At 40.6% G+C, this 26,530-nt stretch overlaps 2 protein-coding genes across 4 annotated transcripts in view; both read right to left on the bottom strand.

Annotated features, from left to right (window-relative positions):
• The window catches only part of TRPV2 (transient receptor potential cation channel subfamily V member 2), a 1,022,245-nt gene that overhangs the window by 657,326 nt on the left and 338,389 nt on the right, over nucleotides 1–26,530 (bottom strand). The gene's annotated exons all lie outside the window — the stretch shown is intronic.
• LOC122787965 (complement C3-like) overlaps nucleotides 24,068–26,530 on the bottom strand; it is a 303,087-nt gene continuing 300,624 nt past the window's right edge. The window contains exon 8 of the mRNA XM_044054891.1: nucleotides 24,068–24,477. Within this exon, the coding sequence (XP_043910826.1) occupies nucleotides 24,336–24,477 (142 nt within the window). The 3' untranslated portion in view covers nucleotides 24,068–24,335. The remainder of the gene's footprint in view (nucleotides 24,478–26,530) is intronic.

The following is a 26,530-nucleotide window of genomic DNA, read 5'->3' as shown; positions in this document are numbered from 1 at the left end:
ACAGACTACCTATCTATGTCAAAAAGAGCTCCTCATTAGCACTCTTCAAGAAAAATCTTGATGATTGGATGAGTAATAGGAAATTCACCCCGGGGATCACTTCTGTAGTTCTGCTTGACAGATTCACATGAAAATAATTTTCTTGGGTGGCGAAAGCCAGGGTACCTTTTTGGCTAGGCTTGTATAGGCCCTAGGGCCAATAGCCTAGTACCTACATATGAACCTATGAGCCTATGATTGTTAAGCATCCAAAATTCAGTAGAGCTGAATGCATTTTGGATGATTTGCTGAAGTCCAGAGCTGTAATTTGCAGTGCATATTACTCTAGAGTCATCAGCATACTGGATCACTGACCATTGTGAGAGAGTAGAGTGAAAGTTTTTAATAAAAATGCTAAATAAAAGAGGACCAAATATGGAGCCTTGGGGTACCCCTTTTGGAGAGTAAGATAGTTGCCATTTGGTGGATTGCTGCCTATTGGAGAGATAACTACTCAACCATTGTAGGGTAGGTGGGGAAATGTAGAATGTGGATAGTTTAGAGAGGTGGATGGTGTGGGAAATGGTATCAAATGCTTTGGATAGGTCTAGGAAAATAGAAGTGATTATTGTTCCAGAATCCCATGCCTGGTTAACTGTATGAAGGAAGGAGAGGAAGGCACTAGTGGTGCTATGTCCTTGGCTGAAACCATGCTAAGTGGGTGACAGAATTTTGTTTTCAAGCAGGTGGTTGAGTAGTTGGGCATGGATGCATTTTTGCAGTATTTTAGAGAGGGGTGAGAGAATTGCTATGGGCTGAAAGTTTGTGGTGTCTGTGTTGGTGCTACCTTTGTGTAAGGGGAGAATGAATGCTTTTTTCCAGTTGTCTGGGACTAGGGATTCTTTAATCGATCTGTTAATGAGTATGCTGATGGGATAAGCTATAGAGTTTGCTGCAAGCTGCAGGAAGTGTGGGGGTAGATTGTCAGGGGCTAGAGTACAGGGTTTAAGCTTAAGTAAAAGTTTTTTATTTTGGCAGTGGGTCTGGTGGAGAATTTTAGGTTGGAGTTGTGTGTAGGATTGTTTTCTGGGATGGTTTGGTCATCAGCTGTCTTGGCAGTGGTGGTGTTAACCATAGGAAAGGTGGCAGTTAGGTGGTTATGGTGTCAATGAAGTAGGAATTGAAGAGGGTGGAAAGTTCGGTGGGGTTTTTTTGTGGGTCAGGGAATGGGTTGCTTTGAGAGCCTGGGTGTAATAGTTGGTTAATGGAAAAACAGATTTTTGCGATTATCTTCATTTTGGCTTTGTAGGTGGAGGTAGTGGGCTTTTTTATCTCTGGTTATTAGTCATTTTTCCTGGTTACAGAGTTGCTTGTATTGTAATAAAATTGAGGGGGTCTTTGTTTTTCTGCCATGATTTCCAGATTTTATCCCTTTTGGACATGACTTCTTTGGTAGATTTTGAGAGCCAGCTTGCATGGTTATGTTTTATTCTTTTTTGGGGGGTGGGTGCTTGCCTATTTAGGATGTCTAGGAATGTTGAGTTAAAGAATTCAACAGCCTCATTAAGTGGTAGGGATTTGAGGGGGGGTTCCAATTTACTTTAGCTAAGGTTTCATTAAATATGGATGGTTGGAACTTAGCCAAATTTCTGGTTGATTTGTATTGGTGTTGGCCTAGGGTTGGAGTAGATTTGCGTAGGATATATGCTGGTCGCTAATGGTATTAGGTAGTATGCCTGCAGTGGTGATATTGTTAGGGTTGGGCACTAATATCCACTAATATCCAGTCTATAGTGGAGTCTCAATTGTTATTTTTGTGGGGTGTGATGTCTTGAATTTGTTAGGAGAAATTGTAAAAGTTTATGTTTTTTGAGGAGTTGTTTTAGGCAATGTCTAGCCTATCAATCTTTACATCACCCTGGATGATGGTTTAATTATATATGTTTTTGGATGTCCAGGCAAGTATGTTCTCTAATATTGGTATGTTGTTTCCTGCAGGAATATACACAGCTATTATGCAAATGTTTTTTATGATTAAGTTTTAATATACAGATAATTACTTTGGCTGGGGAGAAGTTGGGTGTTGGTTTTGAGTAGAGAATTAAAGTATATTTGCTAGGGAAGAGTATTGCTACTGGTCCTCCTCTCTTGTGGGTCAATTGGTTCTTAGGCAGGAATAACCTGAGGGGAGAAATTTGGTGTCTTTTACATATGATTTCAATCAGGTTTCAGTAGCTGCTATAATGTCAGGGTTGTTTTGTGAACTCCAAGCCTGGAGTTCAGTTATGTTGTTTTTAAGGCTTTGGAGATTTATGGTTGATAGCATGAGAGATTTTCTAGGTTTGCTGGGGCTGGGGTGGGGTTGGTTGTATATCACCTCACTGGTATATAAGACTTTGGCAAATTATGTGGGTTATACTTATCAGTTTTTTTCTTGAGAATGGTAAAGTTGCTGCTGGTGGTGTGATAATGGGGGTGTCTTTGGAGAGGTAGAAGTTTTACTTTGGATAGTACACAGGTATTAGCTGTGAATAAGCTAGGGTGGCTGTCCGAGTAACTTGATAAAGGTGGTTTATGTGTGGTGGTTGTACAGGTGGGTGTAGGAGGTATGTTGGGTGTCCGGAAAGTTGTGATTATTGTTAGGAGAGAGTGTAAGTGACAGAAGTGAGATCATAGTAATAGTAGTGATGGACACAATGGTGATTGAGGGCAGTGTAATAGAATGAATATGAGCAGGATAGTGATAGTTTAGGAGATAGAGCAGTATATGGCCCTGTTTAGAATGGGTGGGGAGGTAGAGTAGTTAAGAGGTATGGAATGACTAGAGGAATAATTAGGGGGTTATGGGATAGGTGGAAGAGAGATGTGTGAGGGGGTCAGGCTAGGTTTAAGGTTGATGTTATGGGGGTGGGTGGAGATGGGGTCAGGGTGGAGATTGGAGTGAGCGTTACAAACGGAGCAGGCCCAGCCCCCACAGAGACAAGAGCTGAAAAACTATCAGTAATAAACTTAAGATATCAGTTGCTTAGGAATGTGAGGGTCAAGTAGAAGGGTTAGGTGAGGAAGCAGGCACAGACATACAGGACAAACAAGACATATGGGATGTTGATGGACACAGAATTGGGGGACATCATGATTGGAGATATATAGGGGGCATAGGAAGTGTACCCACATCAAAACTGAATCAGTGATAATCTAATTCTCATCCTTAGAACTGTCATCACTGTCTTCTGTCTCAGTTTCCTTTGTCGCTGCTCACTGTGGCATCTTCTTGGTAATGTGATGAAGCACCTTTTTCTATATGTCTGATTAGGGCACCAAGGCCCATTTCTAATATTCCCTACAGCAGCCCTGCCAGCTCTTGGAGAGTGACAAAATAGCCACCACCATACTATTCCCAGAGGGTACTAGTGCACCATCTGGCAGGGCAGAACTGCCTGATGCAGATGGAACAGGTGGGATAGGGGTTGTGGTGGCAGTGCTAACAGCTTGGGACCCTGATGTCTGGGCATTGGTGCTGCAACCTGTGGAGGGATGACAGGCTGATCTGCAGTTGTTGGTCTACCTCTCTGTGCTGCATGTCAGGTTTTGTAAGCAGAAATGTATGACAACAGAAAATTTGTAAGAGATATAAAATATTGCAACCCCCCCCCCCCGCAAAAAAATGAGAGAGAAAGGGGTGGGGTGAGACTATACAGACAGAGAGAGGTTTAGGCCCATGGCATATTAGATGACTATATACATTCAGAAAATAAACCATTCTGATTATCCATTCTGTATACCTTTGCCACATCCAGGTATGATGGGAAGGTCTTACTCTGCTGTGCCATTAATCAACTGCACTGCTATGATATCAGAGATATAACTATTTATTACAGTATTGACATACTGCATACAATTACAATACTTATTAAAGTTACAGGAAAACCTAATGCATATGTACCCCATGCTTCTCTGAGGTGAGTCAACCTCTTACAGTTCACTGCAATGTCTTCAGCACCTGTATAACACAGAGGAAGACAAGATGAGACATGAAAGCATATTGAATAACAATTTTGGCTGTGTCCTTCATTGTATAGCATTTAATACTGATGGGCCAGTATACTTACACAACTGAAGGATGCTAGCAGTCCTAAACTCATCCTCCCATCAGCTAAGGAGGTCCTTCTTGTTCTGTTTGAGGTCCTATAGTAGTGATGGCAATTCTCTTGAGTGTGCAGGATGCCAGTTGCACTGGAGACAACCTAGGCTACTCTGTTCCATGCCTCAGTCTTATACTGAGGCCCAGTATAATCCCCCTGCAGCAGCCTACAGCTATAGCACTTCACAAGGAGAGTCACACAAATCCTGGACTCCTCCAAACCTCACCTCTGTGTTCTAAATTCAGCACCATCATCTTCCACACTAGCCATGTCTGCAGAAGTCAAGCAGCAACTCTGAGTTTGAATTGGCACCAAATTCCAGTCTTGTCTTTACTGGCTAGTGCACAAACACAGACAACAATGGCAATTGCATTTGGGTGATGGTAAGTACAGAGAGGCATTTAAAATCAAAGTGAAAGGTAAACAGCAAAGAGGGCGTGAAACATGGCATTTTTTCAGATGGTCAACACTGCCAGCCTCAGGGGTGTGGCTTGATATCCTTTGTGTTTTAGACATTAAATATTATGACTTGTGTCATAACTTTCTGGAATTAGACACTATAAAAAGTGAATAGAATAGACAACCAACACCGCTGTGAAATGAATGTTACTGAGCACTAATAAAGCAAACAAAGTCAAACAACAATAAAACAGGCTCAGTAACAACCTCTGGCAGTAAATATCAGTTACCATAAAGATGTCTTTTCAGACCAACTTCTGTTCTTGTAGAGCCTTTAAGGAAAAAACGATTTACTGAACACTTAGATAAAATAAGGTACTTTTATTCAACAATTCCAAGACAGGTAAGCGCTTTCACCAAGATGGCTTCTTCAGACCTCAGTAATGTTACACAACTGAAAAACCTCTCTATTTATATATAAATCAATTAACTCACTAATCAGCATCTTAATTAGGGAGTGGAGATATCACCTCATTTGGGCTATACATAAAAACCTTGAAGAACCTATCTTAAAAAACTAATTATAAAAAAGTATTCACTTTGAGTATACAAAAACATGTAAATAAAACTCTACATGAAGCATATAGACACATATATAAGAAGACTTCAATGTGCTTGAAGTTTAATAATCCATTTCATTTCATTCATCCCAGTAAAATTCCAAATATCACTACCTCTCAAGCTAAGTGTATCAACTTTAAGCACATTTATATCCTGGTTTGAATGAAAATATACCTATTAAGACAGCACTTAGAAACAGGAGGCTGACTTATAAATACATAATACAATATTATATCCCCTTACATGTATTCTTCTTATATATGTGTCTGTATGCTTCATGTAGAGTTTTATTTACATGTTTTTGTATACTCAAAGTGAATACTTTTTATAATTAGTTTTTTAAGATAGGTTCTTCAAGGTTTTTATGTATAGCCCAAATTAGGTGATATCTTCACTCCCTAATTAAGATGCTGATTAGTGAGTTAATTGATTTATATATAAATAGAGAGGTTTTTCAGTTGTGTAACATTACTGAGGTCTGAAGAAGCCATCTTGGTGAAAGCGCTTACCTGTCTTGGAATTGTTGAATAAAAGAACCTTATTTTATCTAAGTGTTCAGTAAATCGTTTTTTCCTTAAAGGCTCTACAAGAACAGAAGTTGGTCTGAACTTATGGTAACTGATATTTACTGCCAGAGGTTGTTACTGAGCCTGTTTTATTGTTGTTTGACTATAAAAAGTTAGTTGACCAATGTGGGAATCAATCCCAGGAAAGGAAAAAATGCATAACCGCAATCAAGGTAATTATCTGTCAGTGCTATATGAGAATTCCCCTTTTAACCATTTTCATTGCAGATAAACTAAATTATGTTTAAGGGACATTTACCACATGGGCCTGTATGTGTGTGACTTTAGGAAGTCTCGTGAAATGCATTCCCATGAAAATGGCAGTATTACTGTTTGTAAATATATATCAGATGGACAGACTTTCAGGAACTGATTAATACACATTGGAGTATGATACATACATACTTCACTACACATACTGTCTTAAACACAGAGTTGGGCTATGTGAGTATAGAAGATGATTTTAGCTTAACTATTCTGCCCATCATAGATATGCATTATTATTCCATTATCAAAAATATCCTGCTTAAGCAACTGCACACACACAAACACACACATTCAGCTATGTTTCGTAACTTAATTAATAATGACATATGCTACTTGGAAAAATTAATCAATGCATTAATGAGAAATATTTTGAAATAAACATAATTATGATACTGATTTGCATGTAGCATTACCTTCCTAATCAAAGTGTTGTTAGATTTGAACCCTGGATCAGCTGTGTTCTGTTTTTAAAGTCAGTGTATTTACACCATGGGCCACAGAGATAGCTCTTTAGCAGGTTGATGTTCTGTACTCAGTACTGTCCAGAGTGCTGATGTTCACACATAAGTCTGTTTTCACTACAGAAGGCTGCTCAAATAAAATGTTTCACCTTTCTCCTTAAACAGGTAAGCTTGACTGTGAGCCGTTCAGCACTGAGCATCTGTACAAGGCAGGAAACTAAAGACAAAAAAACTGTGAAGTTCTAATGAAAATAAGTCACAAATCTAGAGTAATAATTTATGCATTCCCTTCATGCAGTATGGATAGGAACCCCAGAATAGCTCTGTTAAGGTGCCAAAGTCAATGGATTTACATCACAAGCACATCACTCACTCATTAATAATACCACACAGCAGTGAAAAAATTGTTTACTCTCATGAGATTACAGAAATGAAGTTATTCCCGCTTTCCTTCAACTGTGAGCCCTGATTGTGCTCTGCTAAGCAGTGCTGAAATTACACAAGCAAAAAAAAAACATATATAGCAATTTATTTTCCACACAGCAAAATGCAAGTGGTGTTTTCACATCTGCTGCTAACATTTGAAGCAGCATGTGGCTTCAAATCTGGCATCCTCTTTCCTGTTTCTTTAAAATCATTTTACTTAAAACCATGTGCTACAGTAATACTTAGATGCAAGGCAGAATCATTTCTTCTCTTACTATTGTTCAGGGTAGCCACAACAAAGCACATCTGTGCTATTCTAAAATGAGCTACTAATGGCACGCTAAATTACATTATCAGTTTGCACCTTGGGCAGTGGATTCACTTTCACTGCTTTGAAATTCTGTGACTCAGGAATGCATTCTGCCAAAATGCATATAAATGGGGAGCACAGAAAAAGAAAAAAATAAACAAGTGTCAGCAGCAACAAATATCGGGTAATAATAATAATAATAATAATGAACATGCAGAATTGTGAAGTGTCCTTGATATGTGTGTGGTACAACCTGATCATAAGCTCAGAAAATATAAATTAACTGTCAATCAGAGCACTGTGGGGATTTGAACTCTCAATTCAATGAAATAACAACACACACTCACTTGTGTTTCTTATCCCACTTTGCCACAAACATGGGACCAGAAAATGTTCCTTTCTCATTTGTTTGAACATGTCTAGGTCAATGTGATATTGACAAATAGTTTACACTAATAATAGCTCACACCATATCAAGGTCAGGTTTCCAACACTGCCAGTTATTTCTTTTCTTTATTTTCTGAACATCTTCCCCTCCTTTCAGCTTAACTACAGAAAAGCAATTGCACAGCCATTTATTTGCATCTTTGTTTCAAGGTGTAATAGAGATGATCAGCATTTCAGACAGTTTTAAGCAGGGGATGGACATTCTAGCCTTACTACAAGGATCTAAGTGTTGTTGTGGTTGTTCTCACAGTAGTCAAGGTGCTAACAATTTTTTATTTTAAGTCTACCTTGCATGATGCAAACACTTAAGAGATAAGTGTCACTTCAGTATTGTTTGTTATTGTAGTCAGAGCATTCAGAAACCCTTGCAAGCCATTAGCAGTTAGCAGGTGTCACTGTTCCTACCTGCAGTCCTAGGGCATGTGCATGCAATCGTGTAGCTACTTATACCAGTTTACACCCCCTCCATCAAATAGTGTTTTAGTATTCAGGAATGCTAATGATTTCACACTTCATTTGCATATTCACAGTGCTCAAATGACTGAATCTTCACTATAGGGATGTAATGTTGTAGCTATGGAAGTGGAAGGAGGGGAGACTGATTGATTGAATAGAGACAGACTGTTACTAGTATTTACTTGGAGGAAATTATTCTACATATTACTGCACTATTTCATAAAGTAAGTTTTGCCTCTTTAGAAACTACTTTCATTTTCATATTTTGGATATATTTTAATATGCAAAACAAAATATATGCATGCAATTTCAAACACTCACTGTTATTGTACTGCACATTTGTCTATTCTTGTACTTTCAAAGTTAGTATGGTTAAATCACAGCATTATGTTATCATTTGCTATTGGAATTTCACCAGTTGCTGCAGACTGTGTTTATCATCCATTTTAAAGGGGTGCGAATGTGTAGCTGATGGAGGTGTTAGACTTCTCAGTTGGCCCCTATCAACCTCTATAGCAGTAGCAGTGTGGAGACCAATGGAATTTGTCTGGGCAGTTGGACTTTGAATTTTTGCCTAGTTATTTATAATACGACAATCAAGCAGACATTTACCCCTGTTGCCATCATTACAGACATGTTAACATAATGGATGCAATGCTAATGTATCAGTGTTTCTTTTTTTATGTGAGGGGTTCCTTTAGCTTGTGTCAGGCCCAAAATTAGCACTGTGCTCAATTGTTTTTTGTAAATGATGAGTGCACTGATTTGGTTTGAGGATAATGCTTTCTGTATGTGCTATAGATGCTTTTTTCCTGTTTCATATCACATAGGATTATGGCAAACTGACTGCCTGTTCCATGAAAGCCATAATTTACTGACACAGAGAATGAGGTAATCATCAAAGCCATCATTTAGTGATGCAGAGAATGAGGTCATCATTGAAGCCTTGCACCAGCAGGGATCTTTTTTGCTTCACAGAGGCAGAGGTGATATGTTGGCCAGAAAAAAAGCATATGGCAGCCAGTGGTTGCTGACATAAATGCAGAGGGTGGATGTGCCAGAAACTATAATCAGGTGTGGCACCAGGTCACTGATATGATTTCAGTGGCACGCAAGAGGTCAGCTGCTATAGCATGAGACCAAATGGCTACAGGTGGGACTAGTGCTACAGAACCATCACTCACTGAAAATGAGCATTTCCTGTCCACTGTCAGAGATCCAGACAGCTCAGCATAAGGTTCACACAGACTCCTTGATGATGGTGCTATTGTGGACAACAGGCCAAGCAGGTCCCAAGAAGACATCCCAGGTATGCCATATATATATATATATATATATATATATATATATATATATATGGGTCTACTTCATTTGTACGACGTTTCAGTACTTCAAAACCCACTTCATTGAGACCAGTTGTTCGAAGTACCAAAACTTCGAAAATGAAGTACGGAGATCACAATACAGTGCAGAATGGGAATATTCCCTTTTCTTCACTGTAGTGCAATCTCAGAGTTGGTATTTTTTAAGTAGGGGATGCATGGGGGATGCAGGGGGGCTTGCCCTCTGCAGGTAAGTAATGCCATTCCATAATCTTTCCATGTTAATAGTTCTACATCTGAAAACAATGATACATGTGCCTTAACAGAGAGGAGTCCAACAGAGATTATATTGGGGGCAGTCTGATTGATTCTGAGATATTTATTAAGGGGAAGATAGACAGAACATTATTCTCTTGACCTTGTGTCATTGCACCGTGATGTTTATTAGCCTTCTTTTCATTGCCTTACCCTTTTCCATGGACATTAGAATTACCATATGACCTCAAAGACTGAAACTACTAATTTCATGAACTTTAATTGTACTTTGACTTAGGAATGAGGTCAATTCCCACTACGGTATTAGAAACCTAAAAGACTTGGAGAAATTAAAAAGGGAAAGACCACCTGCAGATGGTAAGCATAACGTTTCTTTGATTAGTAATAACCATTACTTACAAGTAAGTCTGAGGAGACAGTAACAAGTATTGCAGTCCTCTAACATCTGTTATAGTTTAAGACAAGTGTTTAGAACACAGTTTGGATCATTTTCAGTCAATATTTTTTCTCTCCTTCTTGTGTTTGTTACTTATTATTCCTAGTGACCCTGCCAGTGGCAGTGTAGAACTCATATAACCTGATGTTAGAGTATCAGTAACCCCTGATAATGATGGTGGTTAAATACAGGCACAGTCAGGGGCAGCAAAGGTTCAGTCTGACATTGAGGATTAGGCTCACACAACCATTGGCCTTATTTTAGACACAGCCCGTATGTCCGTTCATACCCATTCCACTCAGGCCCCAGATGTAGGACAGGTTGAAGGTGACATGGTTGATTGGGGTAGTGTGGTTACTTCAGTTGCAGAGCTGGTTAAATCTACCCATAGCCATCATGGCAGTCTGGCACCACACAGGAATGTTGCTAGAGGTGCTCAGCAGAGGCCCACTATCCACCCTCTTCCTGATGCTGTGGCATCATTGTGTGCCACTTGACATAATGTAAAGGGCCATCATGGAGACAAAGGCATGTTCCACAAAGGCCTCTGATGAGGTTGTGCAAGTCTTAGATGTGGAGAATTCTAACGTGCGTGACTGCCTTAACAGTGTGGGTAACTCATTGGATAGGATGAGTGACACATTGGATTGGGGAACATCTACCTGTGGAGGGTCAGCATCCATGTGTCTACAGAGCTGCAACATCCTCTGGTGTAAACCAATGTGATCTTGCCAGATCCCACTCCCATAGAGACATTACTTCTGCTGTTCCATCAGTGATTGAGGTGTCCACACCCAGATGATGTAGGCCATGTGGTCATGGTCCTTGACGTAGTCATGAATAGACCTCATCCAGCAGACATCATTCACATTCAGGTAGCACCCCCACTTCAAACTGGGGACATGGAAGTGGCAGTGCAATTCTTGGCAGACGCAGTTTGCATGGTTAGGAGTGATGAGACTGAGCTGACAACTCTACCATGCACAGCTCACACCTGTCTGAAATGACGGGACATAGTGCTAACAAAGAGCACGACTGTGTTCATGCAGGCACACACACACACACACACACACACACACACACACACACACACACACACACACACACACACACACACACACACACACACACACACACACACACACACACACACACACACACACACACACACACACACACACACACACACACACACACACACACATTTTGCAAAACTGCCCATACCGATCAACACCCATGCAAACTAACATGCAACCTTAATGTGGATTAGGATAAATCTCCTGTTAGTGGGGATGAGATATTTCCTACATTACTGAATGTTCTGTGTTTCTTACTTGCACACACTCACTACTTTGGTGTCAACATTAGCTTACTGCCCTCCATGCAAATTATGATGCTGACTGTGCCATGTGCTTTGTTCATTTGGGTTTGACTTAGGGTTACATATATGCCTGATGCACAGAGTAGATAGCTAAGAGAGTCTTTCTCAGTATGTTGATCATATGCTTATTTAGTACACAGTACTGTGGATGTTTCTGTAAATATTAATTTTGAAAGGCTTTTTTTCATTTGGTGTTGTAATTCATGCCCTCAGATCAGTGATACTGTATTCCTGCTTATAGCCCTACTTATTAAAACATTGATATAATTGTTCTATGGACTGTTTTGTGTACAGTGGGTAAGTGGCTGGCTTGATGCTGATTACTGTACACAATGCATACCTGCATATTCCAAATATTATTCCTGTAACTCAAGAATGCCATTGGTAGACACCTCACACAGTACATTTATGACTGACAGTATGCCAGTAGTTTATCTTCTTGCACATTTGCTCATAGGGCACAGCTTCTTCACTTACCTTGACATTACTGCAGTCACAATTCTTCTGTTTTTGGGGCTGGCTCTGTCCAATGCTACCTGTGCATGGGTATGTCTTTGTCTATCCATACACAGACATTACATGGGTAAGTAACGTCTGTGGACATTGGATGGCATCACTTTTAATATTCGTATGTTCTGAGGTTGTTATTTGTATTCCTTCTCTGGTGAGTGTGTGTGCCATAATTTGCCCCTTAATTGCTGAATGAGTGTACTAACCATTGAGTCTTAGGGGTAAGTGTGTGTGTGTTGTATTCTTTGCCACTTAGCCAGACAAGGGCATATTGTGCATGCCTTCATCTGCCGGCTACCTCTGCAGCTGAAGGTTTTCCATCAAAATCCTCATCTGTGTGTGCTGCAGGAGCTGGCCCTGTCTGTGTTCCAGAAATGTGTGGTCCTGGTCCTTGCTGTCCCTGTTGCAGCTGTTTCCTCAATATGATATTGTGCAACATGGCACAGACTGTATTGGTTTGCAGGTGCCTGGGTTGTACTACAGGGCACCCCTTGATGTGTCTAGAAAGCAGACCCATGACTTTAGCATGCCAAGCACATGATCTATGATGATTCTAGTTTGAGCATGGGCATGATTGTATCCTCCTTCTGTAGGTGTGTGTGCATTTCTGAAGGGTGTCATGGGTCACAATTCCAGTGCATAACTGAATCACCCAGTAGATGGCCTTGTGGAACATCATGCCTAGCAAACCTCATGTAAAGCTGTGATGTGTGCCATATGTGTGAGTCATGGTAGCTGCCTGGGTTGTCATGGTAACTCCCTGTGTTGTCTGCACAGACATTGAGGACGATCCCTCGGGCATTACAGACAAGATGGCAGTTGACTGAGTGGAACCACTTCCTGTTAATATATGTCCTTCCTGCTCCCCAGGTGGTGCTTTTATGTGAGTGCAATCTATGGCCCCAAAGACTTCAGGGAAGTGTGGTACACCATAGAATTCCCGTATTGTTCTTCCTCTATCCTCTGTTGTGCTTGGACAATGTACTCCCTTGTTTGTTGTAGCATAGCATTTAGATATTGGTGAAATATTCTGGAGGCTGAGGCCTGCGACAGTCTTAGTATATTCACCATGGGTCTCGGAAATGTTCCAGATATCCTCAATAATACACATCTCAGTAGGTTCCACTGGTATAGGTTTTACTCAATTTCCCCTGGCTCTGAGGTGGGGGGATAGAAGTTGCAGAATTTCTGTAATGTTTCCCTATCAACTCTGTATCGCTGTACTATTTCAACATCATGCAGTCCATGGTAACTTAAACTGGGTATGAACACCCTTCTTCTCCTTGGATGAGGTCTTTCGGCAGCATCAGCAGCATATATTTGAGGCTGTTGCACACACACACACACACACACACACACACACACACACACACACACACACACACACACACACACACACACACACACACACAGTCACACACACATACAGGCACACAGACACACACACACACACACACACACACACACACACACACACACACACACACACACACACACACACACACACACACACACACTCACACACACACACACACACACACACACACATATACACCAGCACTCCCTAACATTGCTTTCTTTATTAAGTGTGATGGTGGCTGTACTCCAATAGGTTTTAGTGTTCATTGCCAAGTGCTACACCATCTCTGAATGGTTCTGCAATCATGGCTTGGTTAATAAGCATACAGTTCAGGTGATACTCGATTATTAGCATACTCTGCTGTTTACCTTTGTCTGGTGGCTGTACATGAGATGTAGAGCCATTTAATGAATACAAAATGGCAAGTTATCATGTGAATTAGACTTTCATGAATCTGGCCATTTCTTTACAGGATTATGAAAGTGCATGTATACACTCAGAGGAAGACATAAATATTATTTTATTTTCACTGAAAAGCACTTTCATTGAACATTTAGAAATATTGCTACACATTTGTCAATCATATTAACATATATTACAAGAACCAAAACGTATAAGAATGGACTATATCCACTGACCACAAAAGCAAAGTGTGTTTCATGCAACAGTCTTCAGAAATGCAAAACAGAAAATATAGGAGAAAGTAAAAAATGTGTCTTTATAAGCTATTATCAAACTTTATAAGCTATTATCAAACTTTATAAGCTATTAGCAAACTTTATAAGCTATTATCAAACGGAAGACAGACACTACAATATCGATTGGTAAGCCTTCTAACTCATAACCAATTACGATGACAGTTAAAAGGAAGAAAATTATTGGAGAGAGAGAGAAACAGGAACTATATAGATTGAAGTGGGATATAATTACAAACATGTTGTATAGACAGACGTTGTTTTGTTCAAAGCAGAGGTTATCAATCCATTTTTTCAAAGAAAATACCACATGAGGAAGAAAAAAATGACATCCCTAAAAGCAGATTCAGGAAAACTGTGTACTGCTCACTTTTCAGTAATGCATACTGTTTATAAGGCATATGTGATTTTCACAATCCCATGTTTTGGCTGAGTGTAGTAGTAATCCACAAAGAGAGGTATTATGTCGCTGTACAAATGTAGCCGGCAGATGTTATTCATGATGACTATGAAATGTGCAAAAGCCTACTTAAGGCAAAAGTGTCAATTCCTTGAGGATAAGTATTAAGTGGTGACCTATTATGTGGATAAGGCACTGTAGATATTGCAGTATAACTGTGATTCATAGAGATAAACATAAAAGGACCTCATTTGTATACAAAACGTGTAAAGCACCCTGAATTTATGTGAGTAAGTTTAGAAGCACCATATCACCTGAGAATTACTGGAGTTATTATTAGCAAATTTCTTAGGAAATCATGAACCTTTAAAGTAAGAAAAATGATAGAAATATGGGAATTAATATGAACAGTTCAACATGAGTTAAGATTCAAGAAATGTTTGTTTTATTCAGACGATGGGATAAGCTGTCATTGGCAAATGGGAAATTATTACAGCCACAGTGGAAATCATTAGTGATCAGTAAGAAAATCATTTACTTGGGTGCCTTTTAGTGACTGTGCATGCATTGTGGAAGTACTCAACTGGCAGAGTTGTTTTGTTGGCTGCACTTGTTGTGTCTTCACTGGGACAATCCTGAGTTGACTGACCATATTTAGGATCGTAGGATCATAGGAAGCTATTAGGCTAGTATTGGCCCTGAGGCCCTAACAAGCCTAGTCAAGAATTTAGCCCATGTTCCGACAAGTCAGCAACCAATGCTGCTGTCCAGCAGGGACACAAGTGAAATCCCAGGGGTGTAGTTTCTGTTCCCCATCCAGTTATCCAGGGTTGCGCTTAAAAAGGGATAATGAAGTAGTCTGCTTAATGTGGAGAGTGAGTCTGTTCCATAGAAGGGAGAGTCTCTGTGATACAAAACCATCCTGCCAACAGGTCCTATTGATGTCACAGACCAGGTTGAGGTCGCCCGTGTGGGTTACTCAAGTGGAGCTTCACTTGCAGATATGCAAAAGTCCCATCAAGGGATGGTCTGAGATTGCACTGTATGCCACACAGAGGTCATCTTTGAGGAGTTTTTATGTGACTGAATAGAGGGACAGGGTCTTTAGCCTATCTGTGTAGGGTAGATGTTTGATATCCTGGATTCTCCTGGTGAACAACCTCTGTGGTCTCTCCAGCTGCTGCATGTGCTTTGTGAGGTACATCCCAAAAGGGGCATTGTATTCAATAATGGGTCTTATAAGGAAAGAACAGAGGGACGTTATGATCTCCTAGTCTCTGGATGAGATACCCTTCCTAATGAGGTGGGCCATGTAGAAAGCCTTCTGTACAATGGAGGCAATATGGTCATCAAAAGTCAGGTTGCTATCAACCTGGGTGCCCAAGACCGTCACGGCTGATTGTGTTATTAAGACCTTGTTACAGATGTGATAATTTGTGGGGACATCACTCTCCCCAAAGGGATAATGATGCATTTTTTGGCATTTAGTTTGAGGCCATGTTTCTGACATCAGTCTTTTGTTTGATGAGATGCTCTTGGAGGATGTCCACATCACTAGCAGAATTGATGACAGAGACCAACTTGCAGACATCTGCAAACTTGGTCAGCCATAGCCCACTGGTTTTGGCTGCACCTCAGAAAAGTATATCCCAAACAACAGTGGTCCCAAGACTGATCCCTGGGGTTCGCCGCTCATTACGGGTCTACTGCTTGAGATGGCTTCTCCTATTTTGACTAGATGGGTTCTATCAGTGAGCCAGTTTGCTACCCATCTGGTAACATATGGATTGATGCCTAGTTGGGAGAGTTTATTTCATAGGTTCATAGGTTGGTACTAGGCTATCAGCCCTAGGGCCTATACAAGCCTAGCCATAATAATTCCCTGGCTATTTCTTCCCACATTATTTACTTTCCTGGACCCCTGTCTAGCAGGGCGACTGACGTGATACCTGGGATGAATTTCCTTTCTCCCATCCAATCGTCAAGGTTCCTCTTGAAGAGATCCAAAGAGGCACTCTGCTTGACATGTATAGGCAATCTATTCCAGAGTCTGGGGAGTCTCTGGGTCAGGAACCTATCCCTCCAGCATGTTTTGTTTATTGTGATGACAAGGTTTAGATCCCTGGAGAGTGTAGCTCTGAGGGATTGGAATTTCTTTAAGTGTAGCATGTCCAACAGCTCTGGGTTTAACATGGCCTTGTATGTTAAGCAGAGATCGCCTCTGAGTAGACGATATGCGACAGAGTATAGCTGGAGTTTTTTAAGGTGGTCAGCGTAGGGCATCTGCTTTAGGCCTGTGATTCTTTTAGTGAGGTATTTCTGAGGCCTTTTCAGTTGTTGCAGATGTCTTGAGAGGTACATACCAAATGGGGCATTGTATTCTATAATGGGTCTAATGAGGGATGAGTACAGTGGGACAATGACCTCCTTTTTTCTAGATGAAAAGCCCTTCGTGATGAGGTGTGCCACATAGAAGGATTTCCTGACTGTTGTGGCGATGTGGTTATCGAAGGTGAGACCACTGTCCACCTGTGTCCCTAAGTCTCTTATCACACTTTCTGTGTTTAGTGTACTACCACCTATATGGTAATTCATGGATACATGTTTTTTCCCAAAGGGGATAATAATACATTTCTTGGCATTGAGCTTGAGCCCATGGCTCTGGCACCAAGCATCTGTTTCTGTAAGGCCCTTTTGTAGAGTATCCACATCATTTGGGGATTCAATAATGGCTCCCAGTTTGCAGTCATCTGCAAACTTTGTTAGCCAGAGTCCCTTAGTGTTGACCTGTACTTCAGAGAAGTAGATGCCAAACAAGAACGGCCCCAAGACTGAACCCTGAGGTACTCCACTTGTCACTTGACTGGAGCTGGATTTGGAGTCGGCTACTTTTACAGTGTGGGTTCTATCAGTAAGCCATTTAGCAACCCATTGGGTGACATAGGGATTAATGCCCATTTATTATAACTGAATGGGGAACAGTATCAGAGACTTTGGTGAGGTCAGGGTAGGTGGTGTGCAGCATCTTCTCCTCCTCTTCCATGGCTTTGGTGACTGTCTCAAAGAAGATGACCAAGTCCAACAGGCATGACCACCTCTTGATGAAACCAAACTGTGTGGGATTGAATGCTTAGAAGTTGGCAATGTCCTTGTTAATGAGGTCCATGATAACCCGTTCCATGGCCTTGCAAATCAGGCTAGTTAGGCTGATGGATTTATAATTTCCTGGATGCTCCACCTTTGTGCAAAGGGATGACAATGGCTGTCCTCCACTCAGCTGAGGTGAAGCCAGTACTCAGGGTTTGGTTGAATGGGGTACCTAATAGTGTTGCAAGTTCCTGCCTGAGTTCATGCAGGATGCAGCCTGGGATGTTATCAGATCCCATGGAGGCTGTATGTTTTGCCTTTGAGAGGGCAGTGATGACTTGCTCCTTAGTGATAAGGGGAGGTGGGCAGGTGCTGGGGGCAGAGGGATGAAGTTTTCTCTGAACCTGCCTGCCAGCATGTTGGCTATATCTATGGCATTTGTGAATGTGGTGTCCTTGACCACCAGTTCTAAGCAGATCTGGGTAGTTCATTTGAGACTGCGGACATATGTGAAGAAGGCCTTATGATTGTCTTTAGTAGATGTGGCCAGTTTGGACTAGAAGTTTGCTTTGGCGGATTTCACTAGTGTTCTTATTTGCTTGTTCAGGCTAAGGAGAGACTGTTTCCAATTAGGCACCTGCTCCTTCTTGGTCCTGAACAGTAATTTCTTCCTTTTATTATGCAGTTTATTTATTGTAGATGTTAACCAGACAGGTTTACTCTTTCTTGAGGAGGATAATTTTGCCTTGTTGGGTATTCCTGATTCCGTGCAGCTATATGAATGCTCGTATTGTACTTTGGTGTAGGTTTGGATATTTGTGCCAGTTCCTATGGAGGGGAAGGAGACTGTGAAGCTGTTTATATCTTCCCTCTGGAAGTTGTAATCAGCTTTGGAGACTTTATTGTTTGACCCTAGCTGGGGGTGGAGGTTCCGGGGAGATGGTGACTTCGAAAGTGACCACTTTCTCGTCTGATCTTAACAGGGAGGATGACACTGTAGGGATGCAGCAGTGGTTACTCATATTGGTTAATACCAAGTTCAGCATATTATCACCTCTTGTGAGGATGTCGACCAGCTGGTCCAAGGCATTCGCTGTGACAAAATCAAGGAACCTCTGGGCATTCGTGTTCGGGCATGAGTAGTTCTTCCAGTCTGTGGTTGGATAGTTAAAGTCACCCAGGATCAGGGTAAAAGGTTGAATCTTGATAGATTTGTAGAGGTCCAGATAGGTGGACGGGGCATCTTGAGTCAAAGTTGGGGGCCTGCAGCTAGCAATAATTTGGATAGGGATCTTGTCAATGGTTAACTGAACCTGGAGTGTCTCCTGTGTGTCATACAGTTTGTCCAGCCTGGAGGTGTGTATGTCTTTAATATATATTGAAACTCCACCTCCTTTTGCTTTGCTGCCCAAGGTTTGTGGTCTGAATGTATGATAGGATGAGTAACTTGGTATGGCTGGGGTGATCTCTGCAGCTTTGGACCAGGTTTCTGTGACTGCACAAATGTCAGCATCTTCTATAGTTAGGAATGCTTGCAATTAGTGCAATTTCACATTTAGATTCCTAGCATTTAGCAGCATGACCTTTAATTTGTGTTTTGTTGAAATTTTCATGTTGATAGTTTTGACCTCATGGTATTGCCTAAAAAGGCATTATGGGAGAGGTAAGAGCCTTTGCCAGAAGCCTGAAGCACAAGGAAGACGGATGCAAGCTATCTCTGGCAAAGCATCATGGTCTGTCAATCATGTCTTCCCAGGCTGTCAGGTACAGGATCCTCTTGGAATGACACAATAAACTATATTAACGTCAATTATTTAATGTTTGTATTGAGGCATCATTCTGGGTGGAGGTAGAATGCTGCTTAAGGTTAGGGACATACCTGCCTGGGAAACATATTCAGTGAGCCCGATCATGTCTCTTTTCATATAGTACAGGAAGGTACGTCTCAAGTTATTCATGCTACATGGACTGTGACAGAATCATAACAGCACTTGTTGAGAGACTTGAGTGCATGAGTGATATGGTGGATTCTGGCACCTGACAAACAACTAACCATGACTTTCTCCTTATCCATCCTCTGTGTGTCTCACAATGGAGTCTCCTATGAATAGTATGTTGGGTTTGTGGTTAGGCCTTAGTGGCTGTGAGACACAGGTGTGTGGACTATATGTGGTGTGGTGTGGTGGGGTGTGGAGTTCATGTGTGTTTTTGCCTCAGAGGTCTCTTGTTTTTTTTGTTGAAGACCTCCGCATATGTGGGTGTGTGTTGTGTAAGTGTGGGTGATGTTTTAGGTGTGGTGTTTTTTTTGACAACCTTCTCAATGCCAGATATACTGGCTTATAAGGGAGAGCGCATAGACTCTAGGTTCTTCTCTCATAAATTGTGTTCCTAGGTGGTAGGAGTAGAACGTTGTTCATGTACATGAGGCAGTTGCTACACTATCTCAAGATACCCATATAAACCAGACGGGCAGGAAAAAGCGTAGGAAATTGTCCATCCATATTTCTCATATAATCTGAGAGAGAGAGGCCAGAGAGAGCTAAGGGAATAAAGGGTGGAAGGTCTAAGGTGAGTACTAGGTGATCACACAAGTGTTACTAAGGGAAAATATGTAACTGGAACACCTCACAATGGGTTAAAAACAGAGTAGCTGTGGTGTGCGATGCCAAAACCAGCTCAAACATGGGGTTTAAACACCACAAAAAATAAAAGTTTCTAGTAACAAAGACATCTAGCCAATCCTGCTAGCCCCTGCTCTCTTTACCAATCAGCTTGTGCCAGACAAGTTCCAGGCAGCTCTGCTACTCTCACTAGCAGACAAGATAGGTCCCTACCAACACAAGAAAGCTGCCAGAAACAAAGAAGGCAAACACAAGATGGCTGCTAGAAACACAGAAGGCAAAAACAAACAGCTCTGTTTCCAGATTATGCTACTCAGTTAAGAGTTAAAACACAGTAATACTCACAGAAAAGCACAGACTAACCACTTACAGACAAAAACAGAACTCACAGTATGATAAAATGCAGTTAAACAATAATAAAATGCAGCAAAATGCAGCTGAACAGTAATAAAATGCAGTAATATGCAGTTAAACAGTAATGAATTGCAGCAAATAGCAATGAAATACAGTTAAACAGTAATAAAATGCAGTTTGATTACAAAAATGTGCTAGGGGCTAATGAAAGGATGAATGTGTTAACAAAGTGCTTTATTTAATATTGTGAATGTGTTCCTTATAGTGTAAATATTACTTAAGCAAAACTTTACTTGGCTGGACTCTGCATGTGTATATCTTTATGGGGGAGGGTTGTGACGTAACATTTTCTTTCTGCGGATGGCAGGCGTTGTTTCACAAGAAAGCAGAGAAAGGACAACTTAAATAATTTTTACAAGATCGGCAAGCATCTAAGTGGATTGCAAAGGAACCACAGTAGGCACAGCTACTCCTTTTACAAGGTATGTGCAGACGTGTGAAAATTTTACTATGAATCACCAGTTGGTGAAAGAACGCCATTAGCAAAGGCTGCTTTACATAATTTCTCATTTACATCTCATTATAATTTGCTTGCACTTACTCATAGCCACCATGCATTAATGTAAATGGCCTCTGTGAATCTCAGCATAGCTCTGCTCATTCATTAACAGTGAGAATGCCAGTAATACATTCACACAATGGCTATGGATACTGGGCTATGTCACTCAGATGTATAAACGACATCCAGTAGGAATAAAAATGTGCTGGCATGTTCCAAAAGCATAAGCTGAAAGGAAAAACATTTTGGAGAAGCCTATTACTGTGACAGAATTAAATGTAACAGAGTGTGATGTCAATGAAGTTTGCCAGGTCCAGATGGCACAGGGTATGATCCTGATAAAGAATTACAAGAGAAAAAAAAAATGTCTGCACAATGTTTGAATGATTGGATTAATCATGGTATTATTTGCATCTGTGAAGATGTAATACAGTTTTTGTGCAAATAAAAAGGGGACAGGCAGGCAGGATATAAGATACTGGGCATCAGTTATGGCAGATGATTATTGTATCTTCACATTGTCTGTGTTATATAGGCAATACGGACTATTAAATTGTCATGAAAATCTTACAGAAAAGAATGACTAACATTTTGCAAAATTTATTATAGGAAAGAATAGATGGAATAAGTAAAAACAACACTAAGAATCTGTTTCAGTTAATTAAAATAATAGTTGAGTCTGTAAGAAAAGAGAAAGGTGACGGCAAAATTGTTACATGTGATGTATGATAATGTAGATTACTTATCCATATTACAGATTTTGGAAACGTGGTTTAGATGGACTATAAGAATATATTATATGTACTACATACTGCTATAGTAAATAGGTGGTGTAGAAATAAGATAAATTGTCATATGGTACGATTCGAGGGGTAAATGTATGGCTAGGAATTCGGGTACTTAAAGGCTTAATTGGAGATATGTAACCGAAATACAAAATGGGGGGGGGGTGTCGAGCAGGAGAATATAAATGTCTACCTGAGGTTATTGTATGCTCACTTTGTGTGTAAATAAAGTAAAATGAATAAAGAAAAAATGTTTGTGTGGCAGATTACAATTGCATCTAGACTAGTTGTTTTGTGTGGCATGTTACTATCATAGCTAGGCTAACCATGTAGCTATGATACCTTTCAAGCAGACTATATATGGTCCTGAGGTATGCACCTGTTCCAAACAGTCTATACATGGTCCTGAGGTGTCCACCTGTTCCAAACAGGCTATACATAGTCCTGAGGTATGAAACTATTCCAAACAGACTATACATGGTCCTGAGGTATGAAACTGTTCCAAACAGACTATACATGGTCGTGAGGTATGCACTTATTCCAAACAGTCTATACATGGTCCTGAGGTATGCACCTATTCCAAACAGTCTATACATGGTCCTGAGGTGTGCACCTATTCCAAACAGGCTGTACTTAGTCCTGAGGTATGAAACTGTTCCAAACAGACTATACATGGTCGTGAGGTATGCACTTATTCCAAACAGTCTATACATGGTCCTGAGGTATGCACCTATTCCAGTCTATACATGGTCCTGAGGTGTGCACCTTTTCCAAACAGGCTATACATAGTTCTCAGATATGAAGCTGTTCCAAACAGACTATAGAGAGTCCTGAGGTATGAGACTGTTCCAAACAGACTATACATGGTCCTGAGGTATGAAACTGTTCCAAACAGGCTATACATAGTCCTGAGGTAAGAAACTGTTCTAAATAGACTATACATGGTCCTGAGGTATGAAACTGTTCCAGACAGATTATACATGGTTTTGAGGTATGAAACTGTTCCAAACAGACTATACATGGTCCTGAGGCGTGCACCTGTTCTAAACAGGCTATTTACACTGACATACTCATGTGTTTGTACCAACCAGACTAGCTTCCCCTACATTCCTCTGATAGAAAACTCTTTGAAGGTCTAAGTGAATGAAAAAGATGGTCAACCTTTATTTATATGCAAAAAAGAATTAAAAAAAATTACATAGGGCAAGCACGCCCTTCTGTTCCTCCTATATGTAAGAGGGGCTTTACACCTTCCCTTTGATATACTTACTAACTCCATGGTAAAACAACTGTGAAGAAAATAAAGAAAATCCTTAAAAGTCGTGCTCATTGGCTGAACAGAAACGGACCCTATAGCGCTAGTGATTTCTGATGGGACGAGCAGTGACCACAGAGCTGCATAACAAGGTACAGAAATTGAGGAGTTTGAACTCATCCATTTTGTACTTGTCCAAGTGTAGAACAAACCAAAATGACAATAGTCATGCCTTTCTGATATTCCCCCATCCCTGCCAGTCTACTCATGCCCGTGTGATTTGCCTCACCCATTCTGAATGTGTAAAAACTCACATTTAACTCTGCTGCAAAAATGGTATAAGGACATACATATCCACTGTATCTGCACATTTCAACAAACTCAACTGAGTATATTTGAAACTCTTAGAGAACACAGCAGTCTACCACAAAGCTATATCCACACAAATCTGTGCCCACCCCAGTTCAAAGTTTGGTTAAAACCATTAAGCATTTATATATGTTCATAGGTAGATGCTAGGCTATCTGCCCGAGGGCATTTATAAGCCTAGCCAGAGTGTGTCGGCTTTTGCCGCCCCATTGATTAATTAACTGATCCTCTGTCAAGCAGAGACAATGAAGTGATCCCAGGGGTGTATTTTCTGTTATAGGTTCATAGGTAGGTACTAGGCTATCTGCCCGAGAAAAAAATCCATTGAAGATCCCTGACCAGGAATCAAACCCGGGCCGTGGTGGTGAGAGCACCAAATCCTAACCACTAGATCACCTTAAAATGTATATAGGTTCATACTAGGCTAACTGCTCTTGTGAGCCATTCTAAGACTAGACAATTATCCCTTGTGAGATTCAAACCCTGCACCTTGTGTCTGTAAGGAAAAGTCCTTAACCATTAGGCCACCCTCCCACGTATCTCAGATAGAAATGACACAGAAGAGAAAAAAGTAGAAACCTTGTTGGATTAAAAATATAATTTTGTTTAATAGAGTGCATTATTGATACAATACTAAATACAGATAGACATTGATTGTATTTGTTCATGTTTGTTCAAGCATCAGGGTAATAAAGTTTTTGCTTTTTTAGAGTCTTGTTGCTAGAAATAGCCACACTGAGGTCCAAGGAATATAACTGGGATGTGCAAAGGTACTGTTATCACCCTATTTAATCCACACATTGAAACATTTTACACAAAACACAAAAGTTTTAACTATCCATATTGAATGGCTAGCTTGGACAACCAGAAATCATCAAGGTGTCACTAAACTCCTGGAAATCTGTACACATTTTCAGAAGCTTGTCATGTTGGCATTCAGAATCTGTTGGCCACAATTCAATCCAAGTATTTTTTCCAATAATGTAAGCCATCCTAATAAGAGAAAACAAACTTTTAGACTGAAGTACAATAAACTGTAGAAGCTTAATCCAAACATTTTTAAATAAACTTGCCATTGGTTACAAGGTTTAATAAAAGCTGCACAGACAAGGGCTAAAGGTGTAAGTGTCTCAATATACATCATTAACAATCATACCTGTACTGTGGTCAAACAGCATGATGTTCTGGAGTTTTTCCATGTGCAGATGCATCCACCCATCCATGGGGTCAGTCACCATAGATAAAATCCTGTACCATATCCTAGCCATCTATAGGTCACCCTCCATGTCCCAAGAAGCTTACAATACATACTTGGACCTACTGCAAACACTTACCATCCAAACTAACACCCTCCTCATGGGACACTTTAATTATCCCTCTATAGACTGGGAATCCTACATGGCCTGAAATCTACAGGCACAGAAGTTCTTGGACTTCATAAATACAAACAACCTTGAGCAAACAGTGAATATGCCTACTAGAGGTTCTAACATACTGGACCTCCTTCTCACAAATATGGGCGAACCCCGTAACCCCCACCCCAATGTCCTGTCCTCCTTGGTAAGGCCTGACCATAAAGCTGTCTCCTTCAAAATTAAAATTAACTCCATAATCCCATTAAAACCAGTAACAGGAACTATTCCAAGGCAAATTACCTGTTAGCAAGTGATGGTTTGTCAAAATTCAATGCCCCACGAAATGTTGATAACATACCAGCCTGTGTTGAATTGCAGAAACTCTTTACAACCATTTCAGTTGCTGCACAGAAGTTGCTGTAGCTACCAGAAGTACCCCAGGACTAGCCCCAGAAACAAATTGCCCTGGTGCATCCCAAATTAAACAGGATATCCAACAAAAGGGAAAAAAATTATGGCAAATATCAGAAAGGGTAATCTCTATGAAGACAAAAACTCTCATCAAAGAAATTAGGCAACTAAGAGGGCAAATTAGGTCAAACAAAGCTAACTTTGAGGTTAAGATATCCTCCCAGGTGTGCTGAAGTGGTGGTTAATGGTGCCACATCCACTGAGCCTGGTGATATAGAAAACCTGTTAGAAGACAAATTCAATTCCAACTTTAACTCCACTCTCACCCCAACCATCCTCCAATAATTCCCTCAAACATAACACCTTCAGCTATGACTAGGGAGCGTGTACTGGCTGCACTTACTAAAGCCAAGAACACGGCCTCAATGAGCCCTGATAACATCCCAGGATGCCTCCTGAATAGTCTAAAATATGACTTTTCAGGACCCCTGGAATCATTATTTAACTATAATCCTAAAACAGGTTTTGTACCACATGAATGGAGGACTGCGGTAGTCATCCCCCTTCATAAGGGAGGTCCTTCAACAGATTCTAGAAACTACAGACCCATTAGTATGACTAATCTTATTTGCATGGAAAGAATTATCACAGAAATTATCAACGAGGACACAGGGGACATTCAAACACTTGATCCATCCAGGTTTGGCTTTGTCAAAGGAAGGTCATGCTTACTGACTCTGGTGGACTTCTTTGAAAAGGTCACTAAAGCAATCGATGACGGGAAACCTGTGAATTCTGCCTACTTAGGTCTGGCTAAGGCATTTTATACAATACTCCATTTGGGCATCGTGAACACACTTAAAGAACTAGGTAAAAACACCTTTATAACATGCTGGATAACTAGCTGGCTCCCTGATAGGACGCAGGAGGTTAGAATTGGTAAAAAAGGAGGCCTATCACCAGTGGAGTCCCCCAGGACTCTGTGCTAGGTGCACTACTCTTTGGCATCTACTTCTCGGATTTCAAAGTCAGTGTGAAAGGTCTCTGCCTGACCAAGTTTGCAGGTGATTGTAAACTTGGAACAGTCACTGAATCTCACCAAGATGACAACAGCCTTCAGGAAGTTCTAATACAGATAATGTGGTGCCAAAGCCATTGCTTAAAACTCAATACCAAGAAATACATTACAGTACCTTATGGAAAGTCTGCCACCCTGGGTAAGTATGTCATCATTAAAATACCCTTGAATGATTCACTATTCATGGATCTGAAAACTCAGG

The sequence above is a fragment of the Protopterus annectens genome, chromosome 13.part0 (genome assembly GCF_019279795.1).
Source record: "Protopterus annectens isolate FY-2018-M chromosome 13.part0, PAN1.0, whole genome shotgun sequence".
Classification (NCBI taxonomy): Eukaryota; Metazoa; Chordata; order Ceratodontiformes; family Protopteridae; genus Protopterus; species Protopterus annectens.
This window is presented reverse-complemented; position numbering and strand designations above follow the sequence as displayed.